The 22,734-nt window shown below is 37.3% G+C and overlaps 1 protein-coding gene across 2 annotated transcripts in view; it reads left to right on the top strand.

Annotated features, from left to right (window-relative positions):
- Nucleotides 1-339: 339 nt before the first annotated feature.
- Nucleotides 340-22,734, top strand: part of ocrl (OCRL inositol polyphosphate-5-phosphatase) — a 52,284-nt gene continuing 29,889 nt past the window's right edge. The window contains exons 1-8 of one of the 2 annotated variants that reach the window (XM_022684306.2): nt 340-1,020; nt 3,112-3,191; nt 11,617-11,708; nt 12,895-12,933; nt 14,733-14,846; nt 20,367-20,540; nt 21,084-21,330; nt 22,473-22,634. In XM_022684306.2, coding sequence (XP_022540027.2) covers nt 979-1,020; nt 3,112-3,191; nt 11,617-11,708; nt 12,895-12,933; nt 14,733-14,846; nt 20,367-20,540; nt 21,084-21,330; nt 22,473-22,634 — 950 coding nt within the window. In that variant the 5' untranslated portion in view covers nt 340-978. The remainder of the gene's footprint in view (nt 1,021-3,111; nt 3,192-11,616; nt 11,709-12,894; nt 12,934-14,732; nt 14,847-20,366; nt 20,541-21,083; nt 21,331-22,472; nt 22,635-22,734) is intronic. The other variant, XM_022684307.2, reaches the window with a different exon arrangement.

The raw sequence follows: 22,734 nt of genomic DNA, 5'->3' as shown, positions 1-22,734 counted from the left end.
GCCATATAAGTGGTCCCCACGACTAAATTATCCAGTTCCTATACGTTGATAAGCCATCCCCACAGCTTAATTATCTTGATGCCACACCTTAATAAGTTGTGGCCACGCATTATTAAGGCGTGGGAATTAGATAATTAAGTTCTGGCCATATAAGCCGTCCCCACAACTTAATGTCGTTTCCACGCCGTAATAATTCGTGGCCACGCATTGTTATTATTACTATTTTTATTTCTTTTTATTTTAATGTGACCTTAAGGGCTCAGTATGCGCACATTCTGCGCAGTGTGGTGTGTCCAGACGCTCCGCCCGCTTGGCCCTGCGGTTTTCTCACGCTGATGTGGAGCAGCGATGCTAAAGCTAAAGCTAATGCTAACGCTAACTAACATGCAGCGCTGAGGCTGCGGACAGCTGGCGGGGCGGCGGCGCGGACAGTCCGGCGCTGAGAGAGCCTGAGGACCGGGGCTACCGCTGTCCGGCTGGAGGGTTCTGGGGACGGTTCGGCTTGTTAAGCGGCGGTTTGAGAGTCGGGGTGAAGTCGTTAGTGTGTCTGTTTTTATACTAAAGCTGCGGGGAGTCGGTTCTCCGGTCTCTGAACTCGCGGGGGAACAGTTTTTTTATCGGGTTGACACGAAATTAGCTGAATTAACAACTAATCTTTGTGGTTTATTGAGGAGATTTGGGGAAGGAGAGGGTCGTGGCCCGGTGAGTTAGTTAGTTAGCATAGCTAGTTAGGCTAGCTAGCTCCGCGTACAGCGTCTAACAGCGTCTCGCTGAGCCGGTATCTCGGGCTGAAGGCCGGCCGACACGGGTGAACATTCTGGGGCGGGGACTGGAGGACTAACCGGAGGAATAACCGGAGGACTGGAGGAAAAACAGTGGGAGGAAAAGCTGCAGCTGCAGCAGCACAGCCTGCTAACCTGACCGGAGAAACAGGAGATTAATGGAGTAAAGCGAACTAAGTGACAACAGAGCTAAAGTATGGATTCTTCTCTGGATCTCTGCGAGGAGAAATGTCTGACTGTATCCTTTAAAATGGTTTAATTTCGGTTTAAAAAAAAGCTCTGACTCTGCTTACTGAGGCTAGTGTAGCTAACAAGCTGCATATAGATTTATAAACAATCCAACTAGCTAGCTAACAAGTTGGTTAAGTTAGTTAATTATGTAGGTTTAGGTTATTTTAACTGAATAGATCAATTTAGATCTGTTCAGTTATCTAGTTAGTTATCACGTCCTAGTTTTATCTATCTATCTATCTATCTATCTATCTATCTATCTATCTATCTATCTATCTATCTATCTATCTATCTATCTATCTATCTAGCCTATTATTGTTTAGCCATATGACAAAAACATTAAATAAAAATAATAACGTATATAAAGAATGCACTACTGCAACAAAATGAATATTTAAATGTATTATTGCATACAATATGATACAGCACACCCCTAACTGAGATATTTAAAAAAAAATACGAGTTTTATCAGATTTGCAACAGAAGTCAATGATCCAGAATGTCATGATACTAGTAATGCACTTCTCCAAATATCTCCATATATCCAGGATAAACACTACTGCACAGATATGATCTTTAGTACTCTCTAGTAGATATATAATGGGAAATGAGAACAGTGTGAATTTTATGTTTGCTAAGAACAGCAAACAAATAGTACCCTGATGTGATAAATAGGGGTGGGTGATATGGCACAGTATTTCAGGGTATAATATCGTTCACGATATTCAAAAATGTTGGTGATATTATTGCGTATGATGCGATATGGCACACCCTAAGTTTAGAGTACTAAGAAATACCAAGAGAGTGAAGTTAAAATGCTTTTATTATCATTACATCTGAAGACAGGTGCAAAATTATGTTCATCAGGAACCATGATGCAACATGGAACAACAATACAATAGACAACATCAGCTTCATCTCTCTGTGAGTTGAGGAGTCTGAATGCCTGGTGAAAGAAGCTGTTGCAACTCTGCTTGTTCACATTGCAGAGAACCTCACCTGGTCCCTCAACACCAGCTCCAAAACCAAGAAAGCCCAGTAGCGCCTCTACTTCCTATACTAAAGAGAGCATCTTGAGTGTCTGCGTTAATGTCTGGTTTGGGAACTGTAACATCTCGGATCACGAGACCCTACAGCGGATAGTGAAGACAGCTGAGAAGATCATTGGAGTCTCACTCCCCTCCATCACTGACATCTACACCACACGCTGCATCCGCAAAGCCTTCAGCATTGTGAATTTTCGCTCTGAAGATAACAGACCGTCCGAGCCTCCACCACTAGACTCTGGAACAGTTTCTTCCACCAGGCAGTCAGACTCTTCAACATACAGAGACACATACCAGCTCAGTCAATCCGAAACATTTCTTTTTTTTTTTGTGACCAATTTTTTTATTAGAATCCGAAACATTTTAAGATCTTTAAAAGTCTACTCGAGTGCAGTTATGATTGAACTGGCTCTCATCAGGGCCACCCCATGAAAGGAAGTGCAAGAATTAAGAGAGATAGTTCATCAGTGTTTCCAGCGCCAGAAATCGCAAGTTAACAGCACCCTGGATAAGAGCATCTAAAGTAGTTTAGTATTTATTTATTTATTTATTTATTTATTTTTTTAACACTTTTAAGTTACTACATGATTCCGTACGTGTTCCTTCATAGTCTGAATGACTTCAGTATCCAGTTGACACTGGCCCCACTACTTTAAAATACATTGATTTAATCCAATTTGTATGTATTTTTATTCATTTTAAAGTTAGAAAGTTTTACTGTGATGCCTAGTCTCTATGTAAGTTATAAATATGTAAAATTTTGGAAATGGGCCAAAAATATATTTTATATCAGTGGCCTAAAGTGTTTTTAAACTGTATAATAACATTGTTAATTACGTTAATTTCTACTGCAGAAATAAACAAACTAAGATGTATTATAAAAACAGACCTATTTCCAGTGTAATATTCCTTTAGGACCAGTCTAACCCTACTAGAGGAGCACTGATGATCAGTCAGGTGTTAAACATATCAGCTTTTCTGTAAATCTCCCCTCTACATTTTTCCTTTTATCTTCCACCGCATGCCTTTGACTCCTTAATTGCAATGCTTAGACGGTGAGGGGGCATGAGCTGAGGGCTGGCCAGCGAGAACCAAGACTCCTCTCGTTACTGGAGCGCTCGGGACAGTTTACGTGAGTATCTATCTGATTTAAATTGTCTTTCATTTTTCTTTCTCCTGATATTAAATGCAAAAAATCTCCAGCTCTGTGTAGAAACCTTTTATTGTGTATTATATGAGCAGCTATGAGTTTTTTTGTACATTTCTGTACAATTTGTATCTGTTTTGCTTGTGCGTGTTGTGTTGTGTTCTGTTCTGTATATTAATACTATTAAGCAGTCTGATAAGCATATTTTCTTTAGATTTGCTTTTAAAGTTCCCTATTTATGTATATAGCTATTTCTAAGTGGCTTATTACTTTCACACACTCTATTTTGGCCTTAAAACAAGTTTATCTCAAGCTGTGAAGGTTTTGCTTCAGTGTGGAAGTGTGGAACTAAGAAACTGATCACTATGGATGTGTTAAAACTCTTTGGACGATTGTGCACTGAGGCAGAGTGTGTTTACCAGTCATGTTTTCAGGGTTGTACAGGCTGTGTGTGAGAGAGTCTGAGAGAGGGAGAGTGGCGTTCCGGCCTGCCAGCATGCTGCCCATTATCCTGCATTCCACCCTGGTGTCCTAAAGCCTAATAAGCCTCACATGAGCACACAAACTCTCTAACTGCATTAAACGTGTCCACGCTGAGCCTGGCTCTGGGCTGAGGAACAGTGCCGTGAGGTGTAGAGGGCTGTGAATGCTGTGTGTGCTGTAGAATGAAGGCCTTGGGCAGTGAATGTGGTCACCAAACAATGGGCTCAGGGAACTGATACTAGTAAAGTGGCCTACTTACAAAAAAAAAACTCAACGGCATAAAAACCCAACGTTTTTGCCCATTTTGTTTAAGTAACACTGTTTGAAGATGGTTAAAGGCTTCCTTCACACGCAAGATTACAGTAGCTGGTTGTTTTACTGGAAAAACTGGAAGGCACAGTTCTAGATGATGGAAAATGTATGATGGAACTAAAATGAAGTTAAAAAAGTATAAGTTAAATAAAACAGGTAAAATGCCAAAAGTAAAACCAGTAATAAAACAAATAAAATGGTGAAATTAATAAAACAAATAAGCAAGGCTAAAAAGGAAAAACATTAAATTAGATAAATAAAAAGACTAAATAAATAAAATAAATAAAGTAAAAGAAAAAGTAAAAAAAAAACTCAACGTCTGTTCTATTAATTATATTTTTGTTTTATATAAAACCATGGCGTAAATCACAATATAGCAAAGTAACAAATCAAACTGTTTAAAAAAAAAAAAAGAAGCATAAGCAGATCTGGAGCTCATGCACTTTGCTCAGTGCTGTGTGTAGCTGTTCTTAATAAACATGTTTCTTAAATAATAGGTCTATGCTTCTTCAGTGTTGCAATGTTAATTAACATCATTTTCTTCAGACATCCTCAGTTTAAAACCAGCTCAGTTTTAACACTGTACTTACTTAAATAATGTGGGGTTAAATCAGGTGTGTTTGTGTGTGTTTGTGTGTGTTTGTGTTTGTGTGTGTTTGTGTGTGTTTGTGTGTGTGTGTGTGTTTGTGTGTGTGTGTGTGTGTGTGTGTGTGTGTGTGTGTGTGTGTGTGTGTGTGTGTGTGTGTGTGTGTGTGTGTGTGTGTGTGTGTGTGTTCCAAAATGAACATAAAATAGTGATCTTCTTATCACAGTACGCTACCACATGCTAAGTTAGTAACACTGCATATAAAGGATGTGGTTTGAGGTCAGGAGCTATCTACCTCACTGTGATAAATAAAATAGTGACCTCATAACTGCAGTAGTTGTGGCGGTACAGTCAGAAATTTACGTGATTTGTGAGGAGATCACTTAGAAAGCAGCACGCTGGCTAACTTTCCTACAGTAAACAGTATTACCACAAAGATGAAGCTAAAGTGTCCTGACTTTTATTTACAGCCAGTTGCTGTGGATTGGTCAGCATTGGTTGTGGGCACACGTTTTCAGAATTCATCTGAGTTTTAAATATCTCATTTTGTCAAATCATAAAAAGTCATTGAAATTAATGTAGTTCATAGTTCTAATATGAGTATGCCTTTAGTGCAGAGAGAGAATTAAAGAATTAAATTTAGTGCATTAAAGAATAAAAAAAACGAATTTAAACTGTATTTGGCACAGAAATGGGATTTTGAATACTGATTTTCATTGGGTCTTATGCAGCCTTCAAGTCCTTCACAGAAATACCTACTTCCAAAGTTGGAGGTCGTAATTACGACTTGACGTGTGTTCAAGTGGTTTTGGTCAGGTGGAAATGGACGCCATTAGGAAAATATTTTATTTATACTTTTGGTCTACTATCATAAAAAAAAACCGGTGGTTTATTATGCGAATAAGACACGCATTAGGTGAGTGATGTTTGTATCCCATAAAACCGTGAATTAATTTTACACTGCAGATGTTCTTTCAACAATATATATTGCGATATTAAACAATGCATGGTCTCGCGTCCAGCCTGATCAAGAGCTGAGTCAGCGCAGAGCTCTCAAAACCTGAGAAAAACTGCAAAACACCAGTAATCAGCCCTTTAATCAGGCATTTAAATGGGTTTTTAAAAGATAAATAAGAGCGTCTTTCTGGGATTATAAGCATGAATTTAACTGTAACTGGAAATACCGCCTCCCCCTGGCGCTTCTCAGGCAGCAGCAGCCTATCACTCACACAGACACAGAGACAGCACTGTGTATCTACTTCTTGTGTCAAGAATCAAAACATTGTAACATGACGTGTTTGATTTAATTGCCTTAAGTGACCTTGCACGTCCTGCGATGTGCACATCGAGATGACTATGCTTAAAAGATATATTGTGCACCCCTACTATATATTAGGGTTGTCACAATACCAAAATTTTGACTTCGATACCGATACCAACTGTAGTATCACGATTCTCGATACCAAAACGATACTTGGAAGAAAAAAAAAAAACAATAGAAATATCTGAACATAAAATGTTTATTTTTGACTGAACTGGATTGAACACTGAACAATAGGTGCAAACGTTTTTATTCTAAAATGAAACATTTGAACAAAAAACAAGTTTCGTTATTATAACCTTAACTATAACATAATTATCTACTTCCACTTCCTAAAAACTAAAACTAAAACCAGAGGTAATGGTAGCCTGACTATGTGAACCTGACGGGCGGGCAGAAGTTAAGTTCTGAATAAGGAAAATAAAGAGACAGAAGAACATTACAATGTTATGTTCATTTTAACACTCACTGCTCCGTTTTATTAATCAACCGTTTACCATTTTTAATAAGCCCATGTTCAGTGTAACGATCAAGCACGCTACGTGCCTGACCACAGATTTGCGATGGAAACGCGAAAACGTGAACATCTTGAGTTCATGTTTCACAGCCAATGGGATAATGGAGAAATAGAGAAAACCACGGGTCCAAAACAAAACTCCTGCACACTCCTCTCCGTGTTAATGTGATTTACTAGCAGTCGCTAGTAAATCTTAGTAAAGCTACAGACAGAGTGTATCTTGACTAACTCCACTAACCTGTCGACTTCTCAGCTCTTTGTAGAGATCAGGGTGCTTGTCTGCTAAATGAATGAGCGAAATATGATCAGAATTATGTTAAATAACACTGTAACATAGAAGCATAGAACTATTATTTAATTAAAATGATTTTTAAGAACAGCTAAACACAGTGCTGCAGGTCAAACGCGGAGGCGTTCACGTGCGAGAGAGACAGAGAGAGAGACAGAGAGAGACACAGAGAGAGAGAGAGAGAGAGAGAGACAGAGAAAGAGACACAGCGAGAGAGAGAGAGAGAGATTTGCGTGTTCTGATGTGAGCTACTCACAGGTAAAGGTTCTCTTTTATCTCCTCATGCTCATATTCTAGTCCCATACATAAGTCTGCAGCTCCCTCAGTGTTTTCTGTCGTATTTTGCAACTAACACCGCGGACCGCGAGGTGCCGCCGCGCTTGTGCCGAATCCGCTACTGAATCCGACTCCCGCTTCGCGGACAGAATCGGCACAACACCCCCCGCTGTACAACTGCGGGAGTGAAAACAGCGCTAATAAATAAAGTAGTTTAGTTTCACTTTCCGTTTTCGTTATTTTGTTTAAAAATAAAAATATCAATAAAAAACAGATGCCTACATCTCAGACTATTTTCCCACACTTCACTCCTCGCGCCCGTTTTGTCCACAAGTCGCGGACGAGAGACATCTGTTATTTTAGCCGTCGCCATTCTACACTCGCTGCTGCTCTGCTGGCTTGCGCGTGAATCGATTCATTTGTTCAGAACACTAAGTTTATCTGAATCCTGCCACACCGACTGCTGCGGTGTGAATCAGTTTTCTTATGAACTGAATCAAATCGCGCCTACTAATTTGACTCATTTGAAGCTAGTGACTGGGCTATATACAGTATCGAAAGCATCGAACGCTAAAGAACCGAATCGTTTGTGATGACGTAGTATCGAAAAAGAATCGAACCTTCGGTACACCGTGCAACTCTACTATATATTGTGAATCATATTAGACTTTTATATTTTATGTTTTTATGTTATAACACCCGGCAAGTGTTAAAGTGTAAGTGTAAGAAGTTAACAATATGAACTGTCTGCATCAGTTTATTGACCTCTTGTGAGGCCTGTCACGGTAGGAATGTTTTGTGGACGATATATTGTCCCATAAATTAATGCGATACACAATATTTTTGTAATTTTAAGACTATTAAATGCCACTGAACTAATGATTACAGAATAACATAAAAAAGCAATTATACACTTTTTAAAGACAGCAAAATTTTTATTAATCATTTATTATAATTAGTTTGGGAATTATATTCTTATTTCTTCACCTACTTTAGTCCACACTGTGTGTATGTTATGGAGCCATTGAACAGTTATTGACACATTACTGTCTAAAATACTGTTCACCGTTATATATGTGATCAATCATACAAATAAACTCAATAGACAATATCACGATTATCAAAATGATTGAGGTCCTGTTAATTTATTGTACTATAAATACATATTTCAGTTATTGTGACAGGCTTACCTCTTGTTACTGACACGCCCCTACTGGTAAATACGAATTTGTGATGGAGTTCATGTGCTCTTATCTCATAAATACGAGATTTCTGACACGACTTGAGGGCAGCATTATTCGTATTGCACTCAGTGGAACTGATTGACCTCCAGCTTGGGCAAATTAAAGCTACAGCAGAGAAGCATTTAGACAGAAATAGTCAGTGTGTACTAAAATGACTTTTCATTCCATCTAATTCCACATCCCACTGTGTGACGTCGGTAACTAACCATTTCATAATGAAAATCCCAGAACCATAATCACCCTGTAGTGTTTATTTTGATTGAGCTGGTGCTGTAGTTGTAGACAGTGTTTCTCGGAGGTCTGTATTTTGGGATGTTTTATTTGGGCAGTGGTTGGTGAGTTTGTAGTTTTGGCTCCAGTAGAAAAGGCTCAGTCAGGCAGATCTGATGAATTTTCTATAAACCCTCAGTAATCAGCTTTCCTGCTGAGAGAGAAGCAGAAATTTGTAAGTAAGTTTGTAAAAATAAGTTAAAGGCACAGTTACTTGTAAGAGACCAGTAATTAACCCAGCATGCATTCATTTATCCATCCAACTATAAGCATATATCTTCAGAATCGAGCTTCATGCTTTGGCAGTGTTCCTGCAAAGAGATTAGAAGCCTAGATGGAGAATTGGTGTATTGCAGGGGTCACTAATGGGTGGACCGCGGTCCGGGTCCGGACCCAAACGTTGTCCAATGCGGACCCAAACCTAATGAGAAGTATTTAATTGTATACGTGCTTTGCGGCGCAGTAAACTAACAGACCAATCACGTGTGGGGTAAGATCACCAAACACTCTCCTTTTTCAATCATATCTGTGCTGATGCGGTAAGAAAAAGACAGACAGACACTTTATTTATCCCTAAGGAAATTTAGGAATAAATAAATAAATAAATACACCACTCCTCACGCGGGGTCGAACCTGTGTTGTCAGGGTTGCGCTCCCGCTTCTCCAGCTATTGAATTAATGGACGCAGCCGAGAAAAAGGGCGGAAACTAAAGTCACGCCGAGCACGACACAGAGACAGGCGAGGAGTGTATACAAATATAGTTCAAACAACCTTACAGGATATAGCACTAAATCATAACACAAGTTAATTTCGGTCCGGACCTTGGCCTGTCGAAATTTTCTCTAACTGAACCATACTGAATTCTAATTAATTACCCCTGGTGTATTGCTTTAGAACAGCACAAAATGGACACATACTAGTAGAGGTGTGCCAAAAAATCGATTCACATAAGAATCTTGATTCTCATTTACTACGATTCAGAATCGATTTAAAATGTCCCAAAATCGATTCTGAGGGGCGGGTTTTAGACTGATTTTGGGCTGGGTATTTTTGTTGGACCTGGCAACCCTGGGGATAGCGCTTGTCCCTTTGGAGATCTTCCAGACACACACAGAGCGTAGGTGTTTGAGAATCACCGGTAAGATGGCAGAACAAGCACTATATTACCTTAGATTAACGTGTAGTTTCAATGTTTTATGGCAGAATGCTTCATAACAAGCATAAAAAAGATCGCTAGTAGTTAGTTTCAGTAACTGTTAGCTAGCTAACTAGCTAACTTTCCAGTTCCACCTTAAATAACGCTACAGGTGGCAGCGGGCTGCAGCATTTAAGGCGGAACGGAAAAATAACAATAAGCTAATCAGAGCTAATTTCAGCTCCTCATCACAGAGGAATTAAGGAATGGACAATATGAATTAATTTCTCCACCTCCTGCCCCCTTTCTGAAGAAATACAACCACCTTAAATTAACTAGTTAATCAGCAGCTGCTCCTGAACTTTAGCGCTCCACTGCTATCATCACATCAGCCCAGCAGCGTCACCTACACACCACCGCTAGTAGCCTGGTAATAAAGCAGTGTTATTTATTTATGTATTTATTGTTCATTAACGTCATTGTGATATCCCAGTGATTCCTCTGTCACTGAGGACCCACATTCCTGCACATTTTATTGTTTTTGTAACACATTACTTGCTCCAGGACCAGTGTATATTATGGAGGGTTTTTTTTCAATACGATTCATAAGCCAGAAGCAGAAATATTTATAATTCAAATCGTTTTGAATCAAAAATCGATTTTGAATCGAATCGTGGCCCCCAAAATCGGAATCGAATCGAATCGTGAGATAGTAATCGATTCCCACCCCTACATACTAGTGCATCTCAAAAATTAGAATATCATTGAAAAGTTACTTCATTTCAGTAATTCTGTTCAAAATGTGAAACTCATATTTTATATAGATGTATTAAACACACAGAGTGATCTATTTTAATAATTTATTTATTTTATTGTTGATGATTATGGTTTACAGCCAATGAAAACCCCCAAATCAGTGTCTCAGTGGTACTTTTTGTCGCAGTGTGGGCAGTGTGCCAAATCCTGCTGGAAAATGAAATCCACATCTCCATAAAAGTTGTCAGTAGCAGAGGGAAGCATGAAGTGCTGTTAGATTTTGCGGGAAAACTAAACTGCACTGACTTTAGACTTGATAATAAAACACAGTGGATCAACACCAGCAGATGACGTGTCTCTCCAAACCATCACTGATCACCAGTAAATTTTACATTTCATTTGGAAATCAAGGGAGCAGAGTCTGGAGGAAGAGTGGAGAGACACACAGTCCAAATTGCAAGGTATAAAAAGATTCAAATCTAGGCAGATTTTTATTTTATTGACCTGGGTTTGCCACTACACGTTAGTTCCTGTCCCATGGTATGTCGGTGTGTACATAAATGTCACATGAATGTGATCTAGAGGGAACAACTGCGAGATTACTCGTCTTACTCACAGTTCAGCCCCTGGAAATGTCTGTAAGTGACTGTTCAGAACACCAGTGCTGATGCAAAAAATAAAAATACAGCTAATTTGACATGTAGAAGAACGTGGATCAAAGATGTATTGTAAGTCTTATCTCTTGAAATGTCTGTCTAGATTAAATTTAAATAGTATAAATCTATAGTAAAGAATATGCATGTCACAATAAAATGAAGGTCAGTCAATCCAGATAGAAGAATATCAAAAAAAACTTTGAAAGTATCCTCAAGTTCAGTTCAGCTCACTGCAAAGACAATCAAAAACATTAGAATGATGAAACTGGCACTGATCAGGACTGCCTCAGGAAAGGAAGAGCAAGAGTTTCCTCTGTTGTACAGGATAAGTTCATCAGAGTTACCAGCCTCAGAAACCACAAATTAACAAACAACTCTCCAGATAAGAGCATCTAAATTCTTCACAGAGTATTTTGGATTGTTTGACACTATTATTATTAATCAGTATTAATTAATTTAATTGAATTTCAGGTGTGTCTAAACTTTTTATTGCATGTAATGTCATGTCAATAATTTTGATGATGTTAAAACCCTAATATAAATGTTAATTTTTTGATTTTGTAGGTTGGGTATTTTGGCCAATCCTGAGGCAGTGGTGTCCACCCCAGTCCCACAGCTGTCTATACCCATCAACAAGCACTTTCAGTTAGTACGAGGTGAGTACCATCTAGGGGTGTGACGAGATCTCGTGGCACAAGATCTCGCGAGAGTAAAACGGACGATATTACTCGTCAGGCTTAAACCTGTCTCGCGGGGCAAAAAAAACAGTTAAGTGTGGACTTTTTAAGAGGGATCTGGCAACCCAGTAGCGATAGCGATAGAGTATGATGGCTGAGCAGTGAGAGCAGCTCTCAGCAGAAGAGGAAAATTCAGGTATTTGCATAGAAGATACTTCTGCTACTTTTAAGTTGTATGTCTGGCTGCATTTTGGCTCCAGTGGAAACAATAAACAGTATCGGAGTGACCAACAAGATACGAACCATATATAAATACTGTAAGTAAATCCTACACGTGACTGTTTTATAGACAGCTGTACTAATCCCTTAGCTCTGTACTGTATTTAAAAACATGTTCTGTCTCTGTTTCACTTCAAGCATAGGCTTAATATGACTGGTTATGGTTCTCCATAGTTAAATTACAAGAGATTTAGGAGAAAAAACACAAACCATAGTCTTAATATGACTGGTTGTGGTTTGCACTTATTGTTTGCTCTATATAAGACCTAGAAAAGTTTTATTTTTATTTTTTAATTCTTATTCTTATTTCTATTTTTTTATAGAATCAATGTGTGAGAGAAACCAGTCTGTTAAGTTTGCGTTATATGGTTTTGTCAAATAAAACTATAGTTTTCAAGCCATTTTGCATTTTTGATGTTTTCTTTAAAATTTTATTTTAAAATCTCGTCTCGTCTCATTCTCGTGAACCCAATATCGTGTCTCGTCTCGTGATATTAGTGTCTCGTCACACCCCTAGTACCAGCTACACTGTCTTTACTGCAGTCTATACTGCAGGGCTTTTGTCTGCATGATCATTATAATTTTCATTTTAATAGATTTTTTTTTTTGGGATGTGTTGAGTGTAAATACCTGAGTCTGATCTCAAAAGCAGCAGCTTATCCACCTTAATCCTCTTATCCACTGACGCTGAAAGTGATCTCTTTGAATAAAGCAGTTTTTTTTAAGAGCCTGAAAGTCCCTGTTCCCTCCTCCTCGTAAATTTGAAGGTAAACATTTATTAGAGAGCCTGTAGGAGAGCTTTCAGCCGCAGTAGTCCGGCCCCTGGCAACCTTTGCTCAGTGGATTCAGAGCTGCTTTTAACGGCTGGTTGTGTTCCTTTCTTCAGAAGCTGAGGAGGCTCTTCTCATTGACATCTCAATAAGCAGTAAGTACAATCTTTTTGTCTTTTAACAGATTGTATAAATGCTGTGTTTGCATGGATTGAGAGCAGTGTTTGCTATTAAAACTGGAGTAGGTGGTTTTATTTTATTTTTTAAAAGCATTTAAAGCATTGTTGTGTTTCTTAAAATACTTCTGAAGTTGCAATAGCAATCAATTAATACAAATAAAAATAAAAAATCATAAATCATCAAAAGGGAGTGACTATTTGTACACAGAGAATGCAACACTAAATTCACCTCGTAATTTAAAGTTTTGCAGTAGAGTATACCAGTACCCTAACGGCTAAGAACATTTTATTTTATGGTATTTGCTGCTATAGTATTGACAATTGACAAGTTATAATAAGAATATTAATGATGCCTAATGATGATCACTGTACTGTGCATGAAAAGCATTTTGTTACTGTACTTTGTGTCATGAAAATCTCTTTTATATCATATAATATCATAATATACAGCTCTGGAAAAAATAAGAGAGCACTTAAAAATTATGAGTTTCTTTGATTTTACCAAATAAAAAAAATCACAAGCCATCAAACCAAACTGAACTGCTTGTATTTTTACAACAGCAGTGGCAAAAAATATCCAAAAGCAGTGTGTAAGACTGGTGGAGGAGAACCTTCCAAAATGCATAAAAACTGTGATTAAAAACCAGGGTTATTCCACCAAATATTGATTTCTGAATTCTTAAAACTTTATGAATATGAACTTGTTTTCTTTGCATTATTTGAGGTCTGAAAGCTCTGCATCTTTTTTTTTGTTTTTTTCAGCCATTTCTCATTTTCTACAAATAAATGCTCTAAATGACAATATTTTTATTTGGAATTTTGGAGAAATGTTGTCTGTAGTTTATAGAATAAAACAACAATGTTTATTTTACTCAAACATAAACCTATAAATAACAAAATCAGAGAAACTGAAGTGATCTTAATTTTTTCCAGAGCTGTGTATATTTTTACCATATCCCTCTACTCTGACAGTGAGACACTCACTCTGACAGCTTTTATACTGTTCATATCTATCACAATTAAGGAATATCTTGTAATGTACAGATATACAGTCTTTTAATGATATTTAAGATTGTAAATTTAATATTATAGGCTATATGAAAGCTATACAAGAACACACACACACACATATATATATTTATACTGTATTAAAAAAAACAGAATATGTTTTATACTTTAGATTTTTACATTTATCTATGAGGACAGATCTGCACTTCACTCTTGGTGAGATTTTAATCTCAGTATCTTCATGAGGGAGAGTCACCTGGAATAGTTTTCTCAGCGTCTTGAAGGAAGGAGTTCCTGGAGGTGCTGAACCAAAGTTGCTGCTTTTCCTTCACGCTGTGAAGCTCCAGCTCCTCCCAATTAAATCACCTCAAATCACCATCTCAGTTGATTCTTTACTGTTTACTATGTAATTTCATATGTCCCTTAATTGTTTTAGGTCTTTAATATTAATCTGCAATGTAGAAAATAAATTAAATTAAGAAACAACACAAAAAACACTAAACTTTTGGCTGTTACTGTATTTTTTTGGGCTCTTTTTTTTGTATCTTCCAGCCTTGTCTGTGTATACATGTACTGTACATGTGTATGTAGGTGCCGTTATTGATGTACTAGTCTGTGTTTGACAGGCTGATGGCCTCAATGATTGAGGGCATGTCCATATACTGTACAATAAGTCAATAATGTAATAATGGTTACAGCCCTTGTATATTTGATTTGTACTTGTTTAAAATACACTCACGCTTCCTCTTTTTCTTTTCTCTCTGCAGCGACGCTGAAGATTCGTATCCGAGGGGAGCGGCTTCCCGAGCTGTTGCTGGAGTTACAGGATGATGAGCGAACGCAGACATTTTTCCAGCAGGTGATGAAGGCTAAGCAGCAAGGTGAGAATAGTCTACTCTAACTCACTTGATTATTTAGCGACTCCCGCCTTCTCTCTCTCACTCAGGTCATTCACCTGAACAGAGGCATGAGCTTTCCAGTAAAGTCTGCTCGCTGGAGGAATTTGACCTCTATTTCATATGCTCTGGTTTTGAACATTACAGAGGCAGGTTGTTGTTGAGGTTTGCTTGTTTCAGGCTGGAGGAAAGAGCAGTGCTTTGGTGTTTTTGCAGTTATGCCCATATTAAGGTTGTAATTGTGGCTTTCTAAAATAGTGTTCTTATTTTATCCTGTTGTAATAGTAGTGTGGTAAGTGTGTGTTTCTTTAGAGCCTGAATGACTGAATGATTGACTGACCATCACTGACCTTCAGCTCATTAACCTTAAGCTAATTTTTCGACTTCTGTCCCACTATTCACCTTGGCCTCCTTTAGGCCCTTTCAAAAAGTTTTTGTTTTGAATTATATGTCCACTATTGCTAATGTTCATTACTATTTGTAAGTTGCTTCGGATAAAAGTGTCTGCTAAATGTAATATAATGTGCAAAAAAAAAAAATACATGTTCAGTGTTTGTTTTCGCCCTGCAACAGTGCTAGCCAACGTTTCTGAAGAAAATTGGATTGAAAGTACTGAGACTGACTTGAGTAAATTCCTCAGAGTTAGGAACACAAACTGCAACTAAGTGTATATATACATAATGGTTTGCTTATCGTAGTAAATATTTTCTATTCATCCAGTCACAGATTAACTGTGGTAACTGTGGTAGTTCTCTCACAGAACTCATACCGAGTTCACTTCGTATGACTTCTAGCCCTTCTTGAAATTCGAGTTAGACTCTCTGCTGTCCTGCCCCTTCCTCACAGTAAAGAATTTGATTGGTTCTGTCTCTAAGTTTGTTTTTTCCACAAAAAATGTATTGGTTCTGCTTCTGAATTTGCTTTGTCTCATTGATGTCTCACCTCTTTCTTCATAATTACGATTCGGATTGATTTCTGATTGATTCATTTTCAAGCCTTTCTGATGAAATGAAGCATCTGATTGGTTCTACTTCCTGTTCTGTCCCACCCCTCCCTTGCAATGATTATTCTGATTGGTTTTGACTGTGAATTTGTCATGCCTAAATCTGAAATAGCAATTTTGATTGGTTGTTATGCAAAAATTGCTCTTTCTCTCCCTGCTTGTTCCTATTAAAAATATATCTTCTTTAACAATCAGCACAAATTGCATTTGTATGGCGAGTTAAATCCATTAAGAGGTAAGCAGAGGTACACCATAAGTATTCTCTCACCCATCCAAATTATGCTTTAGCATAGCTAGAGATTTTGAACTCCCAGATTTTATGCTCCCAGCTTTGCAGGACAAAGCAAGAAGTAAGATCCATAAAGATATGGATAAGCAAGTTTGGTGTGGAAGATCTTGACTGGCCTGCACAGAGCCTTGACCTTAGCCTGATAGAACACTGATTGGATGAATGACTGAGAGCCAGCTCTTTTTCATCCAACGTCAGTGTTTGACCTCACAAATGCGCTTCTGGAAGAGTGGTCAAAAATTCCCATAAACACACTCCTAAACTTTGTGGAAAGCCTTTCCAAAAGAGTTGAAGCTGTTATAAATGCAAAGTGTGGAATGTCATCATATTTAACCCTATGGATTAAGAATGGGATGTCATTCAAGTTCATATGCATGTGAAGACAGAAGAATGAATACTTTTGGCAATATACAGCTCTGGAAAAAAAATAGACCATTTATAAATGATAAGTTTCTTGGATTTTACAGAATTGAAAAACTCTGGAATATAATAAAGAGGAAGATGGATGATCACAAACCATCAAACCAAACTGAACTGCTTGAAAGTTTGCACCAGGAGTAAAGCAGCATAAAGTTATCCAAAAGCAGTGTGTAAGACTGGTGGAGGAGAACATGATGCCAAGATGCATAAAAGCTGATTAAAAAACAGGATTATTTCCCCAAATATTGAATTCTGAACTGAATTCTTAAAACTTAATTATAAATATGAACTTGTTTTCTTTGCATTATTTGGGGTCTGAAAACTCAAACAGCCATTTCTCATTTTCTGCAAATAAATGCTCTAAATTATCATATTTTTTATTTTTTTGGAATTTGGGAGAAATGCTGTGGTGAAATAATTAGGAATTAATTTTCTAAATTTACAGAGCTGTATGGTACAGTTTGGTGATTTCCAGGTGTACCTACTAAACTGTTACCTGTATGCTCAGGTGAGTCAGTTGTGTTTGAACAGGAAAATGACCAAACGGTTGCTGCAGTAAAATTCTCCTGGACTGCAGAAGAACACACTTACACACGAACACAGATATTTGCACTTGTCATAACAGTGTATTATCTGTGTTCTGTATGTAAATATTGTTTTATGTTCATTTAACTTTTGAAAGCATTAGAAGATCCGGCAGCTTTTAAAGGCAGCTTTTAAAGGCTGTATAAAGTGCTAAACTGCAGGAACCGAAGCATGGTGGTCATTAATAGACACTAAAAGTGCTACTTTGTTGATGGTGTTAACAGCAGATGAGTCATTACACCACTGAGTGAGATTCAGCAATCGAAACTAGGAGCTTCGGCAGCACAGCTTTCTCAGAATAGACCCGTTCATCAGCGTGTGGTTAATAATCAGCGTGTCCTTAGTTCTTCAAGAAACCTGTCGGCCCCTCCGGTGTTTCAGTAACTTTTGAGGTCATTTTCAGCTAAATGTGAAAGATAATACCGTATGTAGGGATAAACTGAGACGAGGAAAGGTGGGATCCTTTTTTCTTTTGTTCCTTTTCTTTCTATATAAAGACTCTCACACACTCGTACGTGTTACAAAACCTGCTGTACTGGTTCCAGCATCCAGTAAATGCTTACTCGGTTGGTTAATCTGTTGGAAGCTCAGGCATTAATGAGGTCACCAGAAGCAGTGCAGAAGCAGTTCTTACGTCAGTGAGATATTCACCAGACTTCAGAGTGACTACAGCCTTTTGTACTATTATTTTTTAAACGGAATAATGGACAATGCACATCTTTACATATAAAATCTGCAGAGGGAATGTTAAAGTAATACATTACTTTAAAGGGTGTTTAAAAATGGCTGTTTGTTAATAATAAAAAAAGATCGGAATAAAGAATAGACCATTAGTTTCTCTGATTTTGCTATTTATAGGTTTATGTTTGAGTAAAATGAACATTGTTGTTTTATTCTATAAACTATAAAAAGTCATTTAGAGCATTTATTTGCAGGAAATGAGAAATGGCTGAAATAACCCAAAAAAAAGATGCAGAGCTTTCAGACCTCAAATAACGCAAAGAAAACAAGTTCATGTTCATAAAGTTTTAAGAGTTCAGAAATCAATATTTGATAGAAAAACCCTGTTTTTTAATCACAGTTTTCATGCATCTTGGCATCATGTTCTCCTCCACCAGTCTTACACACTGCTTTTGGATAACTTTATGCTGCTTTACTCCTGGTGCAAATATTCAAGCAGTTCAGCTTGGATTTATGGCTTGTGATTATCCAGGTTCCTCTTGATTAAATTCCACAGGTTTTCAATTTGGTAAAATCAAAGAAACTCATCACTTTTTTACAATATCGCCCAGCAGAATTATATTGTATTGGCTGAAATGAAGATATATATTGTGATATAATTTTTGTCTAAGAGTTCAAATTGTCACATTTCTTGAGCAGCTAAAACTTGCAAATTCATCAATAATACATAACATTTGTTATATAAAAATGAATAGAATTATTTTACACTGACATGCCAGATCTTCTGTCCCATGACTTATGCCACATCCCATTTAAAGCTAAAAAACACTAGGGGTGGGATAAAATAGTGATATTGCGTCAGATATGGATATTTCTATTGAAAATTAGGCAATGACCTGTGGGCTAAGTGGGTGGGGCTCCTGCATTGAAAGTGAATATAATTTCCTGGCCAGCGTTCAGCCTCACTCACCACACACCTAACCGCTTATTCAGGGGTAATTCTTCATGATTAATTTGCATACTGTGTTCTTATAACTTTTGGAATGTTGTGTATAATTATCATTCTTTAGGGTGTAATAGTCCTGTACTGTGGTTGCACGGAAAACAATCGTTAACGCTGTATTTTTTTTCTAGTCCAGTTTTTAGATGTTAAGTTATTTAGTGTGTCTATAAAATTTAAAGGGGAAATCTGGTGAGAAATGGACTTGGGTTGTGGTGAAACAATTTTAACAAATTATTGTTAAATAGCCCACCTCCAGCGTTCTGAAATAAAGCGCTTTTAGTTGATGCTCCCAACAGGCTTACAATGCAGCCGATTAGGGCTGCAGCTATCGATTATTTTAGTAATTGAGTAGTAATTGAGTCTGCTGAAAAAAAACAATTCAATTAATCAAGTAATCGGATAAAATGTATTTGTTTGCTTAAAGAGTAATAAAAAAAATAATTAAGTTAAATCATTTTTAAGAAGTATCAAAAATATAGGGAATTAATCAGTAAAAAAGGCATATGCATTTGCATGTTGTGCATCTTAGCTTCTGAACAGCAGAGATGTTGCCAGTTCATCTCACCAAGCCGGTGAAATGTATTTGTTTATAAATATATCTCCTCAGCGCTGTGTTCACTAACGTAAAGCCTTGTCTGTTTTTAACATAAAATTGTCTGTTTTTATAAACTAACCACACATTAGACAGTATTCCTAATAATCAGCACTCCACAGCGCTGTCGCTGTTATGTTATTAAGGTACATTAATGTTAATTTCATTGATTTATTATAAGTTAAATTAACCTTTTCTCGGCTCCTCCGCTAACGTCTCCTCGGCTGAGATGCTGCAGCATTAAAGACGTGCACCAAATACCCGCTGTCCAGCCTAACATGCTACTTTATTATTGCCCTTTTTCCTCTTAATTTGTTGTTCTTTTCCCTCACTGCTTCAAAATACCCTCTTCTCAACTAAAACCTCCGCTGCCTCCTCCTTCTTCCTGTACGCGGGTGACGTAATGCTAAGCATGTTGAGTTTTTTTAATGAAATAAACGATTACTTGAGTAATCTTTTCACCCCTACTGGTGATAAGTGCATAGCATTACCCATGTAAATAGTTTGCTATTTTTCCACCATTAACAAACCTAAAGTAGCTCTGCACTTCATTGGTAGAATTCTGAGAGCTCTAACATTATCAGTCAACTTATCTTGTGTTTATTATTTTTAATAAACTATCTCTGCTCTTTTAAAGTTCTAAGTCTCTCATTTTACATATTAATGCTCTCAGAAATCTACCAATGAAGTGTGGAGCTACTTTGAACTTGTTAATGGTGTAAAAATAGCAATTTCTTTGCATGAGCAACTCTATGCCCCTATTACTTGCATTGAAAGCATCAGTTGGAAGTGCTGTATTTGGGAATGCTGGGGGAGAACGGAGGTGGCATATTCACCAAAAGTTTGTACCTGTGATCATGTTTCACTACAACCCAAATCCATTTCTCACCAGACTTCTCCTTTAACTGATCATCTTTATCTTTTTCTCCCAGTTGAAGCTAAAAGTTCACTGCCCAGGAAGATGGAGCCGGTTGTTCCAGCACCAGTTAAAGCCCCTGTCCCAGTGCCCCCTCAGAGAGGAACCTCCAAACCAGCAAACGCCTCCAAGAACCTGGTGCAGGGCGGCACCACCAACAACAGCACCACAGGAAAGCATTTAGGTACCGGTAAGTGTCAAATGTGGGCAACACTTTACAATGAGGGTCACAAATAACAGGTCCTACATCATTATTAAACATTTTAACTGATTTTTACAGTATTTGACACTAGTTAAGGATCATTAAACATTACTACATTTTAATGATTACGTATGTTGTTAATAATAAAGTATTGGTTATTTACAACATAAAAAATATTGTAATGGGATTAAAAATGTCTTAACTAATGTTAATAATTTTTGAGGCTGTATTTAACCATGTAAAAATGTTTACTAATGTACCTTTGTTGTAAAGTGTTACCAAATTGTTTTTTAAAGAAGTAGGGGCGTGTCATATACTAAAAAAAATAAATATATATCCTTATTGTATGCAATAATATTGCCAAATACATTTTAATATTCATTAAAATATTATTTTAGGGCTGTGTCGCCCACCCCCTACTTAATATTATGAATCAGTTGAATTGATATTTTCTTTTTTTCTCTTATTATTAAGTGCATTTTTAATCTGTCATCTGCCAGTCTAGAAATTGCTGTACTTTTTCCCCCTCAGATTCTGCCAACCCCTCAGCCGGTGTCACACAGACAGATTTAAGTTTTGATCATATAAACCATGTTTCTAAAGTGGAGGAAAAGAAGAACCAGCAGAACCGTATCGTCGCCCAGAGGGAGCCTCCTCCCGTACCTCCTCTTCCTCCCAGGAAAGGCTCCTACACGCCCCCCTCTGCTCAAGTGGCCGGCCCACCACCCAAAGATAGACCACCTCCTGTGTCACAAGTCGCCACACCCATCAGACAAGAGTGAGTGTTAATAATCAGAGATAAACTGAAATTTAAATTTCATGCTAAACGTTTAGCTGAAGTCTGGATACCGCTGGAAGTCTGGATACTGAACATAGTATGTTTTTTACTCTTAAATAAATCAAAGCAATTACAGAACTAATAGACTGGCTAGAACTGGCGATTTTATAAAAAATATATATTCTCAATATTCTTCAAATATATGAGCAATGCTCGAATACGGTTAAATTTTTTGTAGTTCTAACTATTATTTCTTATTTGCTGATAGGAGCAAACATTTAGCCATTTAGAGCTATCAAAAGGATTTTATTTTCAATGGAGTAAAACATTAAACAATGAAATCAATATAAAAATTACAGTTTAATTGATCTTCTTTTTAAAGAACAGCAAGTGGCTCGCTTCAACCTTACAAGCAGCTGAACAAAGTGCAAATAATGCATACTGAACAAGATGCAGAAATATCCTCCTTACATCTGAAAAAAAATGTAAATCACTGCCACATAAAACCATTTTTTATAGGTTTCTGACAGAAGCAAATGTTTATATACTGAAATTCCCTCTGGCATCTTCTGTATGTAAATATCTTCTTGATTATCAATCTTGATGATCTCTTTTTGAATATTAATCAAATGAGCACTGCACTTGACATTTTTAATATGCCATAAGACAATATTTCAACAGTGCTATTCTAATCATGTTTTTGCTTCAGCAGTGCTCTTTTGGTCATACATTTACCTGAATTGTGAGTAATATTTAAGCAGAAAAAGACAGGCAGTTGGTTAACAAACGAAACGTTACTATCCTAGCCCTGTACAGCTTCTCATACATTTTTTGAATAGTTTGTGAAAAGATAGTAAGAAGTGATGCTAAACACTTTATTTCATTTAATTTATGCAAGTAGCGTGTAACAAATAACTTGAACCTTGCATTTGTCAGCTGCCTGTGTATTAAAAAATATGATTTAACATAGACATAAACATTTTTAGTGTAATTCTTTTTATTTTCTCACCATTTTTTAGACAAATAATTTTGGTTGCTTATTATTCGGAGCGTCCCTATTAGAAATATTCATCCATGTTTGAAGATGGGTCTTACTTTGTTAGTGGATTTATTATAATCAGTTCATTGTTCTGGTCCTACAGGTACAGTTCAGCTCCAGACCGCTCCAGCTCCTGGTCCGACAGCCCGACTACACAAAGCATGAGGCAGGCCATGTACAGCAGCCAGGCAGGCATGAGGGAGGGTCTGCTGAAATACCGCTTAGGAAAGAAGGAGAATGAGTACGTGGACATCCACAGCTTCAGGTTATTATTCATTTTCTGTATTCTTTTTAAAAATTACCATATGAAACTTAAGTATGTCATTTAGTTTACATTAACTTTGATTTTTTTTTTTTTTTATTTA

Source organism: Astyanax mexicanus, chromosome 10, assembly GCF_023375975.1.
Source record: "Astyanax mexicanus isolate ESR-SI-001 chromosome 10, AstMex3_surface, whole genome shotgun sequence".
In the NCBI taxonomy this organism is placed as follows: Eukaryota; Metazoa; Chordata; class Actinopteri; order Characiformes; family Acestrorhamphidae; genus Astyanax; species Astyanax mexicanus.
Note: the sequence above shows the minus strand (reverse complement) of the source record. Positions and strands in the feature narration are given on the sequence as shown.